Here is a 22317-nt window from a genome sequence, read left to right on the forward strand (position 1 = left end):
CAGCTCTGGGCTGTTTAAGGGGAGAGATTGACGGGGCATCCCTTGCAGCCCATCCTGACGTGGTGCGTTTTCTGAAGGGTGCTAAGCATTTGAACCCCCCCAGTTCAACCAGTGTGTCCTTCTTGGAGTCTGAATCTGGTTCTCCGGGGGGAGAACCAGATTCAGACTCTTTGAGCCTCTCAAACGAGTCACTTTAAAAGACCTAACGCTCAAGGCGGTTTTCCTAGTGGCTATTTGTTTGGCAAGTCGAGTATCAGAGATTCAAGCGTTGTCCTTTAGGGAACCTTTTCTACAGATTTCAGATTCCAGGGTGTCCCTTAGAACGGTACCCTCCTTTCTACCAAAGGTCGTGTCGGGTTTTCACTTGAATCAGTCAGTGGAGTTGCCAGCCTTTCCAGATTTGGATCGTGATTCCCCTCAGGCTTGCGACTTGTGGAAATTGGATGTCCAGGTTCTCCTTCGATATTTGGAGGTGACAAATGATTTTAGGTTTTCTGACCATCTTTTTGTCTTATGACGCAGTTCTAAGAAAGGACATAAGGCATCTAAAGCTACCATTGTCCGATAGTTGAAGGAAGCTATAGCTTCGGCATATATATGTCACGGACGAACAGTGCCGGATGGTCTAAAAGCTCATTCGATCAGATCTCAAGCGGCATCTTGGGCAGAGAGTCAGTTTGTCTTGCTGCAAGAGATTTGCAGAGCGGCTACTTGGAAGTCTCTGCACACCTCTACTAAGCATTACCGTTTGGACGTCCGGGCCCCGGATGTCGACTGTTTTGGCAGCAGTGTTTTTCAAGCGGGACTCTCCAGGTCCCACCCCATGTAGGGCAGCTTGGGTACATCCCAGCGGTCTGGACTCATCCAGGTATGTACAGGGAAAGGAAAATTGGTTCTTACCTGCTAATTTTCATTCCTATAGTACCACAGATCAGTCCATACGCCCGCCCAGAGAATTCTGGTCTGGAGAGTCCGCTCGGTATATATATTTTGTCCTTTTCATTTACAGATTTTTTTTTTCTGCAGAGTATGTTGAAGAGAGAGACAATATCGGAGATATCCAAAACAGTACTCCTTCCATGTGCATAGTTTCAAAGTTTACTGTGAGTTGGTTTTTGGTCTAGCCTTTTTTTTTTTTGCATGGCTCGAGGAAATGCCAAGTTTCCGCTCCTCAAACCGCCCCACCAGAACTGCCCTTGTGGGCACACTGCACACCCCATCCCTCAAAACTGCTCACCTCACCCTTACCAGAGAAAGAGCCTTCACTATTGCTGGCCCCACCCTCTGGAACTCCTTGCCCTCCGAGCTCCGTCTTGAACCTTCCTTACACAACTTCAAAAAAGGTATCAAGACATGGTCTTCATGCAAGCCTCTCCAGATGCTAACCAAACCTAGACAATGCCCCCTGCCTCCTGCCTCACAAAACTCGCCTTACATTTTATATACTTGTGTACAGTTATTTTATGTACGATTGTGATTTCAGGAAATGATTCTAGTAAGTTATGATAGTTATTACAATTACTCTCCATGCTCTCCCCTTATTTTGTTCCTTTATTTCTGCCTCTTTTCCAATCTATCCTGGCCCTCCTCTCCTTCTCATCTTGTCTGCTCCACTCTCCCTGCTCCCTGTTCATTGTAACTTTCCTTCTTTAAGTTCATTGTAAACCGGCGTGATGTGTTCTACGAATGTCGGTATATTAAAAGTTCAAAAATAAATTTTTATTTATTTATTTAGACTCAAATAAAATAAATAAATAGCCATTGGTTCTTAAATTTACTTCATTCTGCTATGGTATTGATTATACTGAAGGATCGCAGGTGGCACACCATTCTAAGAGAAGGGTGCCTTTCAAGTTTTTCTCTGTCTCCATCTGCTGGAAGGGAGGCATAATCAGCGGTCTGGATTGATCTGTGGTACTACAGGAACAAAAATTAGCAGGTAAGAACCAATTTTCCTTTTGAACCTAGCCAATAACGCTGAATATCCAGTAAAACCAATTATGCAGATACCGAATGCTTGTCCACTCTGAGCTTGAGAATACTCCTTGAATTAGGTCACATAAATATTTTAAATAAATTGTTTACATGCCAATGAAATATACTGTTTTCTGTCTTTGACTTTGCTCAACTGTTCTGGTAGCTGTCTTTGTTTGGATCCTCACTGTATCTTAACTTTTGCTGACCTTTAACTTGCTTTGAGCACTCTTGGTGGAAATGCATGTTATAAATAAAACAAAGATGATGATGATTGTATAGGACTATGGGGCCTTGTGCAGTAGTGACTGAGCAGGAAGTGCTGCATATCCCCAAGGAAAGCTGCCCAGGTGGATTCCGTCACCCATATGGAGAACCCCGTTACACTGAAGCAGCTAAGTTTTCCCTGGCACTCTGATAGTGATTCATGTATTTTCCTTATTGCTAATTATTTCCTTTGATGTTGAAATGTTAAGGGACAATGCATGCTTATTCGGTTTTAGTATTCGGCTAGGGATGTACTCAAACCAATGGGAAGGAAGCACACTGCCGGAAGAGTTCTGCTTTCTTGCGAATTCTTGAGGAGGGCCCTGTCGATTACACTCCCCAGTATTAATGTTTGTTGGAAGTTCATAAAAGAAAATTGACAGCTAAGAAAAGGGCTTTTTTTCTCTCTTGCAGACACTGTGAGGCTCAGATCAAAGCCCTAGCCAAAATTCATGCCTTTGTCCAAGATCCGTAAGTAAAACCTCTCTCTGCTATAATGCAGGTTTTTACACAGCTCTGGTTTATACCTCCTCAGAGTGCATTATACTTTCTGCTTGGTTCTATAGGGCAGCCTTTTGAGGAGAAATTTGAATGAACTCTGTTTATGAATGTGGTAGGGGGAGAGCTATGTGGACTACATCCTCTGTTAATTATGTGACCCTTTTGCTCTAGGATTCTGAGTGAACCCAGACAGGCAGAAGTCCGAAAAGAATGTCTGAAACTTTGGGGGGTGAGTATCACGCTGGGGAGCGGAGAATAGCGCAGTGCTCCAGCATCTGCATGCTCTGGGCGCACAGGTGCTTTTTTACCAGGTGGAAAATAAGAAATTGTATTCTCACTGTGGACCTGAAAATGCATCTCCACAAGTCCAAGTTATTCCTGCCCACTTGACTTTAGTTCAGTTTTTATGTGCTGCCCTGAGTGGGGCTCCTTACTTGATGACAGCACGGGATACAGAACAATACATAATTATATTATAAAAGGCAAAATAGCAGAACTGACGTGAGTAATAATCAGGTGTTTAGTCTGGATCTAAAGGTAGAAGTGGTACCTGGGACATTTGGTGGATGTTTATTCCACAGGGTGAGCCTGAAAATGAGAAATGACTTAATACAGGGGCTGCAGAGAGGGATAGGGAGGTAATTGGAAGTGAAGGTTTTAACAGCAAGAGAGTGATGAGAGACTGGGAAAGAAAACAGGTTGCTGAGTTCTGAAAGAGCTGGGTTGGACAGAATGATGAGTGAAAACAAGCAGAAGGCTGTCACAGTAATTGGGCAGGAAGAGTTGACCAGATCCTCATCACCTGAATACAAAATGCAAGAGAAGTGATGATAACTGGAACATTTTATTTTTATTTATTCACAAAATTTGTATAGCACAGCTTTACCACTCAAGTGTTTGCAGTGGTTTGCAACAACATTTTATGCAATTTTTCTTAGAAAAACACAACATAACACAGCATTTAAAAGTATTGTACGATCATTAACATATTATATAAAAGTATTAAAAAAGAAAGTTTTCAGACTCTTTCTAAAATATTTATAATCAGAAATTAAATAAATTTCCAATGGAAGCTTGTTCCATAACATAGGAGCAATTTGTGAAAAAGCACGGTTTGAAGTTACTTTTAGCTGTGTTTCTTTTGCACCTAGAATCTTTAATAACTGTTGATTGGATGAACAAGGAATCCAGGCCGGATAGTATCCCTGCACTAAATTTAGCAAATATGGGGGACACTTCCCAGGTAACAGCTGATTCACCAACGTCAACATTTTAAATTGGACCGGAAGCCAATGCAGCTCCTTCAATAATGGAGTGATGTGGGCTGATAATATACACCCTGTAATCCACCCGGACCGCCGCATTAACAATTGCAGCGCTCACAAATAACACTTGGGGAGGTCCATCTAAAGTCCATTGCAAAAATCTAGGCACGATAGCACAAATACCTTCATCACTCTTGTTCAATATATATCTCAATTGTCTGATTTTCCTTAATTAAAAAAAATCCTCAATTCTGAATCTAACAGGCAGAATCTGATGCCTTCACACTATCCCTTCCTACCTGCAATGATAGGTGTGTTGTTTTTATTCCTCATGCCAATGATTTTTCAGTCTTTTTACTAGCAAATTATTTTGATCCAGCCACATAATTATTTTATTAATAACCTTCATTATATCTTGCATTGGTATTCATTTTTTTATTTTATTTTTCGGCAGTTTACATTTAACACAAGAACCTTGTTACAGAAACAGACGTATATATTAAGTAAATACATTACTAGTAAACATAAAAGAGGAAAAAGAAAAGTACTTCTGTATAAACCTCTGATTAAAGAAAATCGGGGGAGTCAAGAAGGAAGAGCAGACAACTATGAAAGAAAATAAGTATACGAGGAAGAAACACCTCTATTTATCAATAAGCCAATACATGCAAGAGTATCTTCTAGGTATGAGAGTCTAGGAAAGACCCGAAGCTGTGAAAGTTCAAAGGTTTGATATTTGATCAAACCTTTACAAGGGTATCATAAGGTAAACTGGGCACCCTTAGGCAATGCCTCAGATCTCATGGTCAAAAACCATTTTCTACCATCTTGTTGATCGGGTTATATCAAGATATATCCACAGTTTGATCATAAAAAGTTAATCTATTGCGAAGATAGTATCTAAACACCGTGTTCCTATTAACCAAAAAGGCAAAAGACACCAGCAAAGTGGCTCTTTTAATAATTTCTAGCTCTTGCGATGATTCAAGGATATTTGACAAATCAAGGGTAACATCTTGAGACTGATTCCCATCAGTGGCTTCTTGAACTCGTGGCAAAAGGTAAGCCCTTGTAATAACGGGCATTGCAGCTATTGGTATCTTAAGAATGGATGATAAATAATTCTTGAACAGGTCTATAGGTGATATCAATTTAATAAAGAGAAAGTTTAGAACTCTCAGATTCAGACTTCTCAAGGAATTTTCTATATTTTCACATTTTTTAGCATAGACCAAATCAGATTGAACCAAGCCACTTTGAATTTTTTCTGCTGAAGCAATACAGGATTCCACGATTTCCATTTTCCCACTCTAAGATTGAACTTGCTTTTCCATAGCCAAAATCCGATGATTAGTGTCTAAGGAAATTTTTGTCAATGAGGAAATAGAAGTCTTGAGAGCCAGAGCATTCCATAGGGCTTCCGGTGTTATAACTGAAGGCTTTGATGACAAAGGTTTCACAGCCGAGGTTTCCTGAACAACATCCCCTAGACTCAGTGCAGGAACCTGCCCCAGAATCTCAAGAGGAGCCGGAGTCGAGGCTTCTGCCGAAGGGCCAGCCACACAAGACAGTCCCACAAAAAGGGGGCTCTTCTCTCCAGCAGAAACAGAGTCCACTGTAGCGAGGGAAAATATAGGGCCTTTGACTTCCTCCTCGACTATCCCCCCTCTAATGCCGATGCCGCTGGATTCACCTGCGGTGAAATAGGCAGCATCACCAGATGTTCCGTCAACCCCCGATGGGGAGGAGATGGTGTAATCGGTGCACCAAGGCTCAAAGAGATCTCCTTGGCCAGCAGGATTGGCATCTGCTCCACCCACGGCAGCCCTTGCACCCGGTAAGGACACCGGTGTTGGTGTGAAGAATCCCTTGATCCAAGGCTGGTGTAAGTCCAGTAAGGGAGAATTAGGAAAAATCTCCCATAACTTAGCCTTCCTCTTAGTATGTGGCATGGAGATTAAGGAAAGCGGTAAAAAGAAATATCAAGGAGCGAGAGTGTTCTCAAGCGGCTTCTTTAAGCGGCACCATCTTGGTTCCCATTAGTATTCATTTATTTATTTCACTCTGGGTATAAAGACCAATCCCCATTCAGAACTGAGTTACTTTAACTGGCTCGTGTTAGCTTGTTAAGTTTAGCCAGTTCAGTTCTGAACGGGGATTGATCCCCTCACCAACAACAGTCAGTGAAAAGGGGACCGGTTATTGCTCTTTTCTCCTGGAGTGAAGTGAATAAATGACTTGGTATTCAGGCCAGGGGGCCATTTTTGGGGCTGGGGGCCACCTTTTCTTTAAAGTAGGGGATTAGGAGGGGGATTTGGAATTTATTTGGCTAAAATTTAGCAAGTGAATGGGCTTTGTTTTGTCTGACTAATTCCAAAAATTAGCTGGACAAATGTTTTGAATATTGACCTCAAAGTGTTCAATTTTTTAGTACTCATGGCAAAAAATCGTGAGACTAGTCTTCTAAGTATAAAGGAATCCTATGGAACTGTCAAATAGCACATCCCTGTGCAAAACTCTTTGGGAAAATGGATGCAATTTTCCTCTTCAGGGTATGAGATTTCAGTTCATCAGACAAAGTAAAGGGGAGGCAGAAAGCAAAGCAATGAAGGGGAAGGGATGAAGAGTAGGATCAGAGCTGCTACTTCACTGCAAGGAGGGAACCCTGGGCTTGATAAAAAGGAAGACGAGCACAAACACATCTGAAGTATGTGGAGAGGGAAAAGAAAGGGGAGGAAAGAGAGAGGTTGGGATTGGCGGGAAAGGACTCTGCATTCTTGGGTCAGGAGTGCCAGAAAGTGCCCGCTTTTGTGCCAATGTATCTTATATGCAGCTTCTTCTTTTCCTCACCCTGTCTTGTTGCTGCCACATCTGCCCCTGCATGCTGATCAGTGGTGCTCTCATATGTACCAGAAAGTGCTGACTGAATTTCTTTCCTCCCTTAATAATCGCAAGATAAGTAAGTGTAGTCTATTTGAAGCTGAAATTATATCCCTCTTCTGTCCCTGGTGTTTTATCTCACTGGCAGAGCAGGCATTGATGCACTGTGATCTCAATTATGACCGACATGGAAAGCAAAAGACTTGCTTGACTGCAATCCTTTTGGGATTCTGAACTTTACAATTTTGGGTTTTGCTTAGTCCAACAGTTTTTAAGTTGTTTTTTGAAAAGATTTTTTTTAAAACTGCACTGGTTTCCTTCTGTGATTGCAGAAGATTTGTTGCATTTTACTGAAAAGAGAAATCCTCTTTCTTGTTGCAGATACCAGACAGGGCTCGAGTCGCTCCTTCATCCTCTGAACCCAAGTACATGTTCTTTCATCTAATTCAGGTGAGACTCAAGTTGCATTTGATCTTACTCAGGGAACATGGATCCTCTGGCATTAATATTAATGCTAATAATACCTTTTTATCCCAGGACAAGCAGGATGCTAGTCCTCACATATGGGTGACGTCATTCACGGAGCCCTAATGCGGGAAAACGTCTGGTAAAGTTTCTAGAAGCTTTTAACTGGCAGCCTGGGGCTACTGAGCATGCCCGGCATGCCATGATATTCCCTGCCACAGGGGTCTCACTTCAGTCTTCTTTTTTCCGCGCTGCTAACTACATCGTGGTTCACAGGAGCCCTGTGAGGTTCTCACAACTAGACAAAAATTAGTGTCAAATTTGCCCATTACGGGTCTCATTCGCTTTGTCAACGGCTGGTGACAAATAACATATTTTTCGCTAAGAAAATACCTATTTTTCATCGACGGATGTCGACGGAAAAGACTTCAGGCTTCAAAAAGTGCCCGGCCTGCAACCAAACAATGTCCATAACGGACCCACATTTCGAATGCGTTCGGTGCCTTGGCGGAAACCATGACATCGCTGCCTGTTCAAAATGCCAGGAAATGACGGTAAAAGGCAGAAAACTCCGCCAAGAAAAAATGGCACAAATTTTCCAGATTCAAGCAGGGCCTTCACCAACGACTTCCACAAAATCTTCGCCGGTAGGCCTCACAAAGAAGATACTGATCAAGAAAAGACTTCCGGAGGGTTCGGGGGATGCCTCCTCTCCAACACCCTCCACATCATCGACAAGGTCGGTATCTGAGTCACGTTCAAAGCATAAACACCGATGGCATTGATCCATTCCGCCGCCGGAGGAACCGATCCCTAAGAAGCAAAAGATTTCAACCGCTTCGGTGACATCGGTTCCGGAATCGATACCATCGACATCGCAGCAAGTATCAACTTCAATTACCGACTTGACTGCTTTAATTAAACAGATAGTCACTGATGCCCTGCAGCATCAAATTCCGGCGTCATCGCCGATGCCGACCACTGTGTCGATGCCGGCAGAATCGCCGATGTCTTTACCTTCGATACCGGCTTCACAGCCGATGCCGGCGACTCCACCGATAATGCTGATAGTTCAGTCGATGCCGGCATATACGCCGATGCCAGCGATGACTTCATCGATTCCGCTGATGACTTCTTCGATAATACAAGAACCATCGATGACATCGATTCCTTCACAAAGTCCGATGCCCACGATGACTCCTAGGCCAATTTCATCGATGATTCCAATATCGATGTTCACCTTCAATACTTCATCGATTCCACCTACTGCACAATCGATGTCTCTCTACACAATGGCACCGTCTAAAGCACCTGTGCCAAGAAAAACACCTTCAGCTAAAAAGTCATCGGGAAAATTTAAACACTCTTCATTTACAGCTCCAGACACTTCTACTTCTGAAGCACAGTTACATAGCATCCTCACTAAGAGGTATCAAGACCTCCTAGCCTCATTGCCCATAGCACCTGGTCAAGAAGAAGAGGACAGAGAGTATTCACCGGATCCTCAAGATCCCTTACAAGGACCTTCAGGAGTTCCTCCACCTCAAAGGCCGGAACCTCCTCGGTATCATCTTCCTACGTCAGATACTTGGTCAGACTCAGAATCTGAGCATTCCTCAGAAGATTTCTTATCTGAGACTTCTCCACCTCAAGCCAAAAAGCAATCACCTCCAGAGGACCTTTCATTTTCCTCTTTTATTCAGGAAATGTCTGAGTTCATACCCTTCCAACTCCAGGCTGAAAGGGATGAGAGGCAGCAAACACTTGAAATACTGCAATTTGTGGATCCTCCTAAGCACAATCTAGCCATTCCAGTGCATGAAGTGCTATTACAGCTTCAACAGAGGATATGGGAACACCCATGCACAACCCCTACTGTAAACAGGAGAGTAGACTCTACTTATCTCGTTCAAACAGCCCCATGATTTGAGAAACCTCAACTTCCTCACAATTCCCTGGTTGTAGAATCTGCTCAGAAAAAATCCCGCAGATCCAGGACTCATGCCTCAATCCCTCCAGGAAAGGACAGTAGATTTTTAGATTTAATGGGAAGAAAAATCTACCAGGGAGCCATGCTCAACTCAAAAATTGCTGCATATCAGCTTTACATGACGCAGCACCAGAGGAATCTCTGGAAACAAATTGAAGAGTTTCTACCATCTCTGCCTCAGCAACAACAGGAGGCAGCACAGCAAATCATCCAAAAAGGGCTAGATGCAGGAAAGCATGAGGTAAGGGCAGCCTAGGATGCTTTCGAAACATCATCTAGAACAGCTGCATCCGGCATCAGTGCAAGAAGGTGGGCCTGGCTAAAGGCTTCAGATTTACGCCGTGAAGTCCAGGACAAATTAGTAGACCTTCCTTGTCAGGGGGATAATTTGTTTGGAACCAAGGTGCAGGATGCTGTCGCCCAGCTTCGAGAGCATTCGGAAACATTGAAACAACTTTCAACGTTACCTCATGACACTGCAACTCATACAACTCGCAGACCACCACGTAGAGAGGCTAAACGTCCCTTCTATCGACCAAAGAGATACTATCCTCCGGCCTCTAGGTCAAGACCTCCAAGGTCTCAACAAAGACCGCAACAGAGACAACAACGGTCTGCAAGGCCACAGCCACCTCCTCAAACAGGTTCCACCTCGGGCTTTTGAAATAAATTTCAGAGCACAAAGCCAATTACCCAATCCTTATCCAAAATTGCCAGTTGGAGGGAGAATTTCCCATTTCTACAAAGAATGGACAAACATTACAACCGATCATTGGGTCCTGTCCATAGTTCATCAAGGCTACCGCCTAGACTTCTTATCTCTCCCTCAGGAGTTTCCACCACAAAACTCCCATCTCAATCATATACCTCAGTTACAAACAGAATTATCTGCTCTTCTGAAGGCAAAAGCTGTGGAACACGTACCACACGCTCAGAAGGGAAGAGGATTCTATTCCCGGTATTTCCTAATTCCAAAGAAAACCGGAGGACTACGTCCCATTCTAGATCTCAGAAATCTCAACAAATTCCTAAGGAAAGAAAAATTCAGGATGGTTTCGCTAGGCACCATGCTTCCACTAATACAAAAGGGAGATTGGCTTTGTTCTCTGGATCTTCAAGATGCATACACACACATTCCTATATTCCCGCCTCATCGCAAATATCTGCGATTCACAGTAGAACATCAGCATTTCCAATACAGAGTGTTACCATTCGGCCTGGCTTCAGCTCCCAGAGTATTCACCAAATGCCTGGCGGTGATAGCGGGTCATTTGCACAAACAAGGTGTTCATGTTTTTCCTTATCTCGACGATTGGCTAATCAAAAGTCAATCACAACAAGGAGCAGTAAACTCTCTGCATTACACAATACAGTTACTTCACAAGCTGGGATTCCTCATCAATTATCAAAAATCTCACCTGAACCCTTCTTATCTACTCCAATTCATAGGAGCAGAATTAAACACAAACATTGCACAGGCTTTTCTTCCAGAAGATCGTGCAATCACACTGTCCCGGTTGGCGTACTCAATTTCCATACAACAACAAGCGACAGCTCACCAGTTTCTAATCTTACTAGGCCACATGGCTTCAACGGTTCATGTCACTCCTATGGCAAGACTTGCCATGAGACTAACCCAATGGACTCTTCGATCACAATGGATCCAAGCCATTCAACCACTACATTATCAAATCCAAGTAACCCACCAACTACGCTCCTCGCTACAATGGTGGACAATCAAGGACAATTTACGTAAGGGCCTACCCTTCCAAAAACCAGTCCCTCAGATAACATTAACTACAGAAGCATCCACCTTGGGGTGGGGAGCTCATATAAACTCTCTCCAAACTCAAGGAACTTGGACAAAGCTCGAGGCCACATATCAAATCAATTTTCTGGAACTTTGAGCTATACGTTATGCGCTGCATGCGTTCAAGGACTGCCTTTCACACAAAACTGTGCTGATCCAAACAGACAATACAGTAGCCATGTGGTACATCAACAAACAGGGAGGTACGGGCTCATATCTCCTTTGTCAAGAAGCTGCACAAATTTGGGACTGGGCCTTGACTCACTCAATGTTCCTACAGGCTACTTATCTAGCAGGAATTCAAAATGTCTTAGCAGACCGACTCAGTCGCCAGTTCCAACCACACGAGTGGTCCCTGAATCCCTCGATAGCGACCAAGATATTCCAACGTTGGGGACAACCAAGAACAGACCTCTTTGCGTCGCATCTGAATCACAAAGTGGACAACTTCTGTTCTCTACACAAACAGAAGAACCAGCCAGCCAAGGACGCTTTTGCTCGCCCTTGGAACTCTGGCCTACTATATGCATATCCTCCAATACCGCTTATCACCAAAACACTGGTGAAGCTACAACAGGACAAGGGGTCCATGATACTCATAGCCCCATATTGGCCTCGACAAGTATGGTTTCCCACATTGCTAGACCTTTCAGTCAGGGATCCAATACGTCTGGGAGTAGCTCCCAATCTCATAACTCAGGATCAGGGTCGGTTGCGACATCCCAACCTTCAATCCCTATCCCTGACTGCATGGATGTTGAAAGCTTAATCCTACAACGACTCAATCTTTCAACTAATGTTTCTCAAGTACTCATAGCTTCACGCAAACCTTCCACAAGAAATAATTATTCTTTCAAATGGAAGCGGTTCACTTTCTGGTGCAAGCAAAACAATATTAATCCCTTCACTTGCCCCACGATTTCTCTTCTAGACTATTTGTACCATCTTTCAGACTCTGGTCTTCAGACTTCATCAATCAGAGTACATTTGAGCGCAATCTCAGCTTATCATAACAAGATAGGAGATGCACCTATATCCACACAACCTCTTGTCAGTAGGTTTATGAGAGGTCTAACTCACCTTAAACCACCAATTCGGCCTCCAGTCACAGAATGGTATCTGAATTTGGTTTTAACAGGATTAATGCGTTCTCCTTTCGAACCCATAGATTCCTGTGATCTCAAATTTCTCACATGGAAGACTATCTTCCTCATAGCCATTACATCATCTAGAAGGGTTAGTGAGTTACAAGCACTTGTCACATATGAACCTTATACAAAGTTTCTACATGACAGAGTGGTTCTCTGTACACACCCAAAATTCCTTCCTAAGGTAGTTACGGAGTTCCCCTTAAATCAAACCATAGTTCTACCCACATTCTTTCTATTTATTTATTTATTATTTTTATATACCGACATTCATCTCAATTGAGATATCACACCGGTTTACATTATAGAAACATAGAAACATAGAAATGACGGCAGAAGAAGACCAAACGGCCCATCCAGTCTGCCCAGCAAGCTTCACATTTTTTTCTCATACTTATCTGTTTCTCTTAGCTCTTTGGTTCTATTTCTCTTCCACCCCCACCATGAATGTAGAGAGCAGTGATGGAGCTGCAACCAAGTGAAATATCAAGCTTGATTAGTTAGGGGTAGTAGGGGTAGTAACCGCCGCAATAAGCAAGCTACACCCATGTTTATTTGTTTTACCCAGACTGTGTTATTCAGCCCTTATTGGTTGTTTTTCTTCTCCCCTGCCGTTGAAGCAGGGAGCTATGCTGGATATGCGTGTAGTAGTATCAGTTTTTCTTCTCCCCTGCCGTTGAAGCAGAGAGCTATGCTGGATATGCGTGAAGTATCAGTTTTTCTTCTCCCCTGCGGTTGAAGCAGGATATGCATTGAAAGTGAAGTATCAGGCTTATTTGGTTTGGGGTAGTAACCGCCGTAACAAGCCAGCTACTCCCCGCTTTGTGAGTGCGAATCCTTTTTTCTTCTCCCCTGCCGTTGAAGCAGAGAGCTATGCTGGATATGCGTGAAGTATCAGTTTTTCTTCTCCCCTGCCGTTGAAGCAGAGAGCTATGCTGGATATGCGTGAAGTATCAGTTTTTCTTCTCCCCTGCTGTTGAAGCAGAGAGCTATGCGTGAAGTATCAGTTTTTCTTCTCCCCTACCGTTGAAGCAGAGAGCTATGCTGGATATGTATTGAAAGTGAAGTATCAGGCTTATTTGGTTTGGGGTAGTAACCGCCGTAACAAGCCAGCTACTCCCCGCTTTGTGAGTGCGAATCCTTTTTTCTTCTCCCCTGCCGTTGAAGCAGAGAGCTATGCTGGATATGCGTGAAGTATCAGTTTTTCTTCTCCCCTGTCGTTGAAGCAGAGAGCTATGCTGGATATGCGTGAAGTATCAGTTTTTCTTCTCCCCTGCTGTTGAAGCAGAGAGCTATGCGTGAAGTATCAGTTTTTCTTCTCCCCTGCCGTTGAAGCAGAGAGCTATGCTGGATATGCATTGAAAGTGAAGTATCAGGCTTATTTGGTTTGGGGTAGTAACCGCCGTAACAAGCCAGCTACTCCCCACTTTGTGAGTGCGAATCCTTTTTTCCACATTTCCTCTTGCTGTTGTAGCTTTCAGTACCTGAATGTTGTACATACAGTACATACAGTACCTGAATGTTGTACATACAGTACCTGAATGTTGTACATTCAGGTACTGTAGGTATTTCTCTATCCCTACAGGGCTTACAATCTAAGTTTTTGTACCTGAGGCAATGTAGGGTAAAGTGACTTGCCCAAGGTCACAAGGAGTGACAGCGGGACTTGAACCTTGGTCTCCTGGTTCATAGTCCACTGCTCTAACCACTAGGCTATTCCTCCTCACTCTCACCAAGGAGAAAGAGCTTTACACACTTTGGACTGTAAACGTGCATTGTCTTTTTATTTGAATCGCACTTCGTCCCTGAGAAAATCCAATCAGCTTTTTGTCTCTTATGATCCAAATAAGCCAGGTAAAGCTGTGGGAAAGCATACTCTATCCAATTGGTTAGCAGATTGCATACAGTTTTGCTATGAAAAAGCAGGCCTTCCTCTCCAAGGGCGAGTAAAGGCGCATTCAGTAAGAGCAATGTCAACCTCAGTAGCACATTTTCGTTCAGTGCCAATCATTGACATCTGTAAAGCAGCAACATGGAGTTCTCTTCACACCTTTGCAGCTCATTACTGTTTGGACAAGCAAGGACAACAAGATTCAGCCTATGGACAATCTGTCTTAAAGAACTTGTTTCCAGTTTAATCCCAACTCCTTCTACAACCAACCTGCTGTGATCTTCGGCTGCATCATTTCCTCAACAAAGCATCACTGCTAGCTACATGGACAATGACTCAGCCTCTAGCTTGCTAATCACCCATATGTGAGGACTAGCATCCTGCTTGTCCTGGGATAAAGCAAAATTGCTTACCTTGTAATAGGTGTTATCCCAGGACAGCAGGATGTAGTCCTCACGAAACCCACCCGCCACCCCGCGGAGTTGGGCCTCAGACTTTTATTATTTTCCTTTGCTAACGCTTATTGCTACATACCAGACTGAAGTGAGACCCCTGTGGCAGGGAATATCATGGCATGCCAGGCATGCTCAGTAGCCCCAGGCTGCCAGTTAAAAGCTTCTAGAAACTCTACCAGAAGTTTTCCCGCATTAGGGCTCCGTGAATGACGTCACCCATATGTGAGGACTACATCCTGCTGTCCTGGGATAACACCTATTACAAGGTAAGCAATTTTGCTTTATACTGCTACGAAACATGCAGATCGCTGGCTATTTTCCAGTCATCATCCTTGGCAATCCTTTGTAGTCGAGGATGAGTGTCTTCTATGATTGCCCTGTTACTGGATCAGAAGATGTCTGATCTGAAATAGACAGACTTTTTGCAACTTGGGCATATTTTTCTGAGTGAGATTTGGTCAGTAGCTTCTTGTTTCTGTTGCTCTCACTCTTGCTGTCATAGTTTCAGATCGCTGAGATCATTCTAGCAAAGACTGCCGCTGTTTAGGTTGGCCCTACACAGTAGTCTTCAGCTGATGTCATAGAGATAAAAAATGTGATGGCAATAAAGGCTCACTTAGTCTTCCCAATTTACTTCTGGGTAAAATACCATAGACCCCAGTTGCTCTGACTTTCCCTGTGCTTCCTTGAACTCACACCTTGATTGAACAGAAAAAAAATAAAATGTGCTTCTGGAGTCTAACATCAAGATCATGTGGCCAGCACAGCAAAGCTGGTTTACTTCAGACCCTTTGAAGTACAGGTGATGAGTATCTTCCCAGATGCTGTAACATATGTATCTGTTTGCATGTCCAGCCAAGAGCTTTTATTTCATTTAGCTCAATAGACTAAATGTCCAACCCAGTAATTGCTTATCCATTCATGTTTATTCTCCAGTTTTTTCTGTCCTTTATTTCCTGGCTATTCTAGCCTCCAAGTTCATTCCCCCTGTTATTTGTACCTGCGCTTCGGCCTTCTTGTTATATGGTTTTTTTGTTAAGTTAACCCCCAAGTTTGATGTAAACCGGCCTGATATGAAGCTTGTCATGAAGTTCGGTATAGAAAAATGTTAAATAAATAAAATAAAAACCCTCTCCTTCCATAATACTTGGTGACCAAAATATCACTGCATAAAGGATTCCAAAGGGTTTTGCCTTGCTCCCCATTTTCTCATCAACTGTAGATATGTTTGGACGTTCTCACAGTCCCCACCTTACTGAATATTGAAAGAAACAACTGATGGGGGTTATACTCTTCTGTGCTTCTCTTTATCCAGCTGCTAATACTCATGGCGTTTGTCTTCTGCTTTGTTTTCAGAGCGCGGACACCGACATTTTTAATTACAAACCAACTCTGCTCAACTCCGAAACACTAGAGAACATCCGCCATGTTCTAGACTATAGATGTATGGTGTCAGGCAGTGATCACAAGTTTCTTTTAGCATTAGGGGTAAGTAGGTGCCTTCTTCATAACTTGTATACTTTTTGTACTAGAACAAGGGAGAGGAGGGGCAACCAGCACTTTGTAGTTTTACTAAAATATGAATTATTTTCTCATCCTGCTACACCAGACCAAGAATGATTGGGATTCCTCTTAATCCAGTCAGATCAGTCCATACCAATGGGTTATGCATGCCAACCAGCAGATGGAGACAGACTCACTGATGTCACTCTGTATATGCATTCATGCAGACACTAGCCTGCCAGTATTCTCTGTCTCCAGTACATGGTGGACTTGCATCCCGTACTGCGGACTCAGGCCTGGTTAGCTGTTCAGGAAATGATCCATGGAGCTCCTGAGATGAGACTAGCTCTTCCTCCATTAGTTGAACAGGGTCCTTGCCTTTGTCACATTCTAATTGGAAGTGCAGCTCCAGGGGTGCTAGTCTGTCGCTCATGCTCTCTGTTGAGTAGTCCAGGACCCAGAGGGCTTCCAGGAGAGCAATGCTAGGTCCCTCTCACTCTGTCCCTGCCCTCTCCTCCCTGACTATGGGCTCCCCAGTTGCCCCTCTCTCTTTTTCAGCTTCCTATGTTCTGTGCCTTTAAGCTGCTGGCTATGTGTACTTGGACTGATAAAGTAATAAAAAAAAAAAAGAAACAAAGGTGTTTCACAGCTCAGGGGAAATTTTTTTTTTTTTTTTGACGCGACATTTCGAGTTACCAGATAAGGACCTCTCTGATTCAGTGGCTTCCCTGGCCAGTTTTGTGAGGTTCCCTCCGGGTAGTGGTGACCATGGCTGAGAGGAAGGGGAAGTTCTTGATTAGTGAAGACCATATGACTATGCTGAATCTCTTTCATAGAGATGAAATGATATCCCTGATTTCTCAGTCCCTGCGCATGTTGCAATTTGCAGAGGACTAAAGATGAGTTACTACTCCCAAGGAGAATCCCATTATTACCTGTTTGTGGAAGTCCTCATGCTTTTTTCCCGCTGCAGCAGACAGTGCAGGATTTAATTGATTTGGAGTGGGGGAACCAGTTGCTAATTTTAAAGGGGGGTCGCTCTCTTGCAAATGTATCCGCTGGATTCTTAGGTGAAGGAGAAGTTCCATTTTTCACATATAGATGCTTTGGTGTGCTCGGTGACTAAGAGAACCACTATCCTGGTTGAGGGTGGTGCAGGTGTTAAGGATGGATTACAGTGGGCTCTGGTAGAATAAGTCCTGTGATGCGGAGACACCCACTCTCTCAAGTGACACAAGTACAAAATGCCTTCTCTGTATTAATAGTGAAGAAGCTCTAGCAATGGAGACTGAAGTGGTATCTAAAAGGAAAGAAGAAACCCAGTGCACACAGAAATTCCATAATACAAACAAAAATCATAAGCAAAAGCTCATTGTGCTGGGTGACTTAATCATCAGAAGCACTAATTTGGGAACTCTTTATGAGGGTAACACTAGTTGTGAAAGCCTTCCGGGATCATCAGCTGGTGGACATGCTATTCCGATAGTCAATGCAATCAAAGAAGAAAGTAAGGGCTCTAAAGTTGACATTATCGTCCATCTGGGAACCAATGACCTTGCTAGAAACAACATCCAAGCAGTACAGAGAGATTTCCAGACTCTGGCGAAGCAGATTAGTCAGATGGCGAAGACTATTGCCTTTTCAGGAGTGATACCTGTTCAGGGGAAGGGGAGGCTCAGCCATATAGATAACTTGGTGTAAGGAAGAAAGTTATGGATATATTGGGGTCTGGGGCCATGTATGGATCAATAAAAGGCTCTATGTCAAAGAGGACTTACATCTATTTGTGACAGGAAAAAAGATCCTAAGTGATAAATTAAAATCCTATGCCATAAGGCATTTAAACTAGAGGACAGGGAATATCAACCCCCACAACTCCAAGAAATGGGTGAAGAAGGTGATAAAAGTTAGCTGGATAAGGCATAAAAGAAATCTAAAAAGAGCAGTAACTTGAAGGAGATTAGCTGGAAAGCTACCGTGTTTCCCCGAAAATAAGACATCCCCCAAAAATAAGACCTAGTAGAGGTTTTGCCAAATTCTGAAATATAAGACCTCCCCCGAAAGTAAGACATCCCTTGTAAACAGGGGCGGATTGACCTATCGGGGGATCGGGCTTCCCCCGGTGGGCCGGTCAATCCTGTGACGTCATTTTTTTTTTAAAATAAAGTTTCCAAAGTATTAGGGGCAGACGCGAGCAGTGGTATCCGGAGGGGAGCCGATGCGCCCGGGCGCAAGGAGGCTCATGCGGCCGCTGAGCCTCCTTGCCCGAAGAAAAAGATCGCGTTCAAATGCGCTGATGCTCTTTCTCCTTCCTGCCTGTGCGGCCCCGGAAGTAAACGTTGCCGGAGCCGCATGGGCAGGAAGGAGAAAGAGCATCAGCGCGTGCAGAAGAGGAACCGCCACGGGCTGCTGCGAATCCCAAGTCGCAGCGGCCCAAGAAGAGGAAGAGGCCCAATAGCAGGGCCAAGGAAGAGGAAGAGACCCGAGAAGTTCAGGGCCGCTGCAGAGCCCATCCTGCGGCGACCCGCAAAGAGGAGGCTTGCAGTGGTATCCCGAGGGGAGCTGATGCCCCCGGGCGCAATAAATAAATAAAATAACCCGCGAAGAGGAGGCCCAGAGGTGAGAGAGAGGTTGAGGGTCTGTAGAGGGTGTGTGCGTGCGTGTATGAGATGAGTTGAGAGATTGTGTGTGGGAGTGGGGATCTGAATGTATGAGGGCAGCATGTGAGAACCTCTGTGTGTGTGAGAGAGACAGCGTTTGACAGTGAGAGCCTATGCTTGAGCAAGACAGCATGTGGGAGTGAGAGAGAGAGCCTGTGTGTGTGAGAGTCAGACAGCATATGCCAGTGAGAGACTGTGTGTATGAATGATTGTATGAGAGACAGCATGTGACAGTGAGAGCCTGTGTGTGTGTGAGAGAGAGAAATGCATGTGAGAATGAGAACCTGACTGTGTTTGAGGGAAGAAGACGGAGAGAAAAGAAATACGGAAGAAAAAAGGACAATATAAAAGGAATTGGCAAAAAAATAAGAAAGGGAAGGTGGAAAAAAAAAAGCCTATTAGAAAACTAACATCAGCCAGCAAAGGTAAAAAAAAAATTACTTTTTAGTGATTGGCACATGTAATCTTTGGGAATGTGCAAGAATAGCACTTTCTCTATGCGGATCTCACAATGTACGAGATCAGCATGGAGAAAGTGGAAGCCCACGGGGCCTGCACAGAGGAGGCAGCAGAATGGGCTTCAGTGTCAGTAGCAGCAATCGGCACCTCCCCAATAGCCATGTGGCAGCAATGACAGTGGCAGCAAGATTACTGACATCTGGGGATGGTGGCAGTACCAGTCGGGGGACCCCTTCCAAGCAGTGTGCAGAGGTTCAAAAGCAGCAGAGTCAGCCCAAGCTGACTCCCATGAATGCTGCACACTCTTACCTCTCTCTGACAGCACACTGGTGAGGCATGGCTGACGCAGGGGCAGCCAGCAGCTCAACGGTATTAGACATCCCCTGAAAATAAGGCCTAGTGCATCTTTGGTAGCAAAAATTAATATAAGACACTGTCTTATTTTCGGGGAAACAGGGTATGAGCACAAATACTTGTCATCTGGGCAATAAAATCCCAGACCTGCAGGCTCTAATGGTGGAAGCAGTTCTGGACATCATTTCTGTTACAGAAACATAGGTCACAGTCACATGACTGGGATATGGCCATCCCTGGCTATAACTTAAAGGACAGGAAGGGGGAGGAGTAGCACTTTATGTCAAAAGCCATATCCAAGCAATTGAAATGCAAGGGACGTGGGGTAGGGAAGAAGCATTATGGGCTAGCCTAAAAAAAAGATGATGATGCTTAATTTATATTGGTGTGGTCTATAGGCCTCCAATTCAGGCAGAAGAGCTGGACAGAGATCTGATCGAAGACATAGAAAAGATGGGGAAGAAGGCAGAAGTGTTGCTCATTGGAGATTTTAATCTGCTGGATGTAGACTGGAGTATCCCTTCTGATCCCTTCTGCAGAATCTACGAAAAGTAGAGAAATAGTGGATGCCCTCCAAAGGGTTATGCTCAGACCAGTGGTAATGGATCCCATGAGAGAGGGTGTAATCACAAATGGGGATAATGTATTTATTTAAAGCTTTCTTTATACCGGTATTCGTGGCTACATCATATCGATTTATAAGGAACTTGAAACATTGTTCTGGACAGGTGCCCACCTGAATACAAGTGATCATCAGACCCTATGGTTTGATATTGCAAATAAGATAAAGAAGTCACACAAAGACTTGAGTTTTGAATTTCAAATATACAGACTTTGACAAAATGGGGATGTTCCTGGAGGAAGAACTAGAAGCCTGTGAGAAAATGGGTGAAGTGGAACAGTGGGCTAAATTAAAAAGAGCTATTACAAAGGCAACAAATCTATATTAGAAAAGTAAACAAAAGTTCAAAGAAAAAGAAACCAATTTGGTTCTCAAAGGAGGTGGCTGCAAAAATAAGGGCAAAAAGATCAGTGTTCAGGAAATATAAAGAATCCCAAAAAGAGGAACACGGGGAACAATATCTCGTGAAAATGAGGGAGACAAAGAAAGAAATCAGAAAAGTAAAAGGTCAAGCAGAAGAAAGGATTGCCCAAGAGATAGAGAGGTGACAAAACATTTTTCAGATATATAAGAGAAAGAAGGAAAGTGCAAAGTGTTATAGTGAAACTGAAAGGTGACAAGGAGCAATGTGTCGAGACAAAGAAATGGAAGAAATATTAAACAAGTACTTCAGTTCGGTATTCACTAAAGAAGACCCTGGAGAAGGACCATTGCTGGTTGACAAGACTGTAGAAGGGAATGGGCTAGACACAACTCCTTTTACAGAAGAGTATGTATAGGAAGAGGTAGAAAAACTGAATGTGGACAAGTCCATGGGGCAGGATGAGGTACATCCCAGGATACTACGAGAACTCAGATGTCCTGGTGAGTCTGCTAAATGACCTGTTCAATACATCCATGGAAACGGGAGTGGTGCCATGAGATTGGAGAAGAGTTGTTGTGGTCCCACTTCATAAGAGTGGTAGCAGAGAGGAGACTGGAAACTACAGGCCAGTTAGCCTTACCTTGGTGGTGGGGAAAGTTCATGGAGATGCTGCTGAAAGAAAGGGTACTGAACTATCTACAATCCAGTAAGTTGCTGGACCCGATGCAGCATGGATTCACCAGAGGAAGGTCCTGTCAGACTACTGTGATATTTTTGATTGGGTGATTAGAGAATTAGATTGAGGAAGAGCACTCAATGTCATCTACTTGGATTTCAGGAAAGCTTTTGATACCATCCCACACAGGAAGCATGTGAACAATATGAGAAGCTCCAGAGTGAGCACCAAGGTGGTGGCATGAATTACAAACTGATTGACTGATAGGAGACTGCATGTAATGGTAAATGGAACCTTCTCTGAAGAGAGAGCCATGTTAAGTAGAGTGCCACAGGATCAGTATTGGGACCAGTTCTGTTCAATATCTTTGTGAGTGACATTGTGGAAGGGATACAAGGTAAAGGTTGTCTATTTGTGGATGATACCAAGATCTGCAACAGAGTGGCCACACCTGAAGGAGTAGAGAGAATGAAAAGCGATTTACGAAAACTTGAAGCGTGGCCGAATATTTGGCAGCTGGGATTCAATGCCAAGAAATGTAGAGTTATGCTTCTGAGATGTGGTAATCCAAAAGAGCTGTTTGTGATGGGGGAGGAAGGGGAAAGGCTGATGTGCACGGACGAAGAGTGGGATCTTGAGGTGATAGTCTCTGGCGATCTTATGATGGCAAGCAATGTGACAAGGCGAGAGCTAAAGCTAGAAGAATGCTGTGCTGCATAAAGAGAGGAATAACCAGTAAGAAAATGGAGGTGGTAACACCCTTATACAAATCCTTGGTGAGGCCTCACCTGGAGTATTATGTTCAGTTTTGGAGGGATAGAGATAGGATGGAGGCGGTCCAGAGAAGGGCTACCAAAATGGTGTGGGGTCAGTATCAGAAAACCTGTGAGGAGAGACTGAAGGATATTAATATATATACCCTGGAAGAGAGGAGGCACAGGGGTGATATGATACAGACTTTCAGATACTTGAAATCTTTTAATGATGTTCAAACGTCAAACCTTTTTCTTTGGAAAGAAATCAGTAGAACTAG

The 22317-nt window shown here is 43.8% G+C and overlaps 1 protein-coding gene across 2 annotated transcripts in view; it reads left to right on the forward strand.

Annotated features, from left to right (window-relative positions):
- The window catches only part of CMTR1 (cap methyltransferase 1), a 322636-nt gene that overhangs the window by 196940 nt on the left and 103379 nt on the right, over positions 1-22317 (forward strand). For both annotated transcript variants that reach the window (XM_029592902.1, XM_029592901.1), the window contains exons 14-17: positions 2656-2712; positions 2914-2971; positions 7269-7337; positions 16003-16134. In XM_029592902.1, coding sequence (XP_029448762.1) covers positions 2656-2712; positions 2914-2971; positions 7269-7337; positions 16003-16134 — 316 coding nt within the window. The remainder of the gene's footprint in view (positions 1-2655; positions 2713-2913; positions 2972-7268; positions 7338-16002; positions 16135-22317) is intronic.

This window comes from Rhinatrema bivittatum, chromosome 3 (assembly GCF_901001135.1).
Source record: "Rhinatrema bivittatum chromosome 3, aRhiBiv1.1, whole genome shotgun sequence".
Taxonomy (NCBI): Eukaryota; Metazoa; Chordata; class Amphibia; order Gymnophiona; family Rhinatrematidae; genus Rhinatrema; species Rhinatrema bivittatum.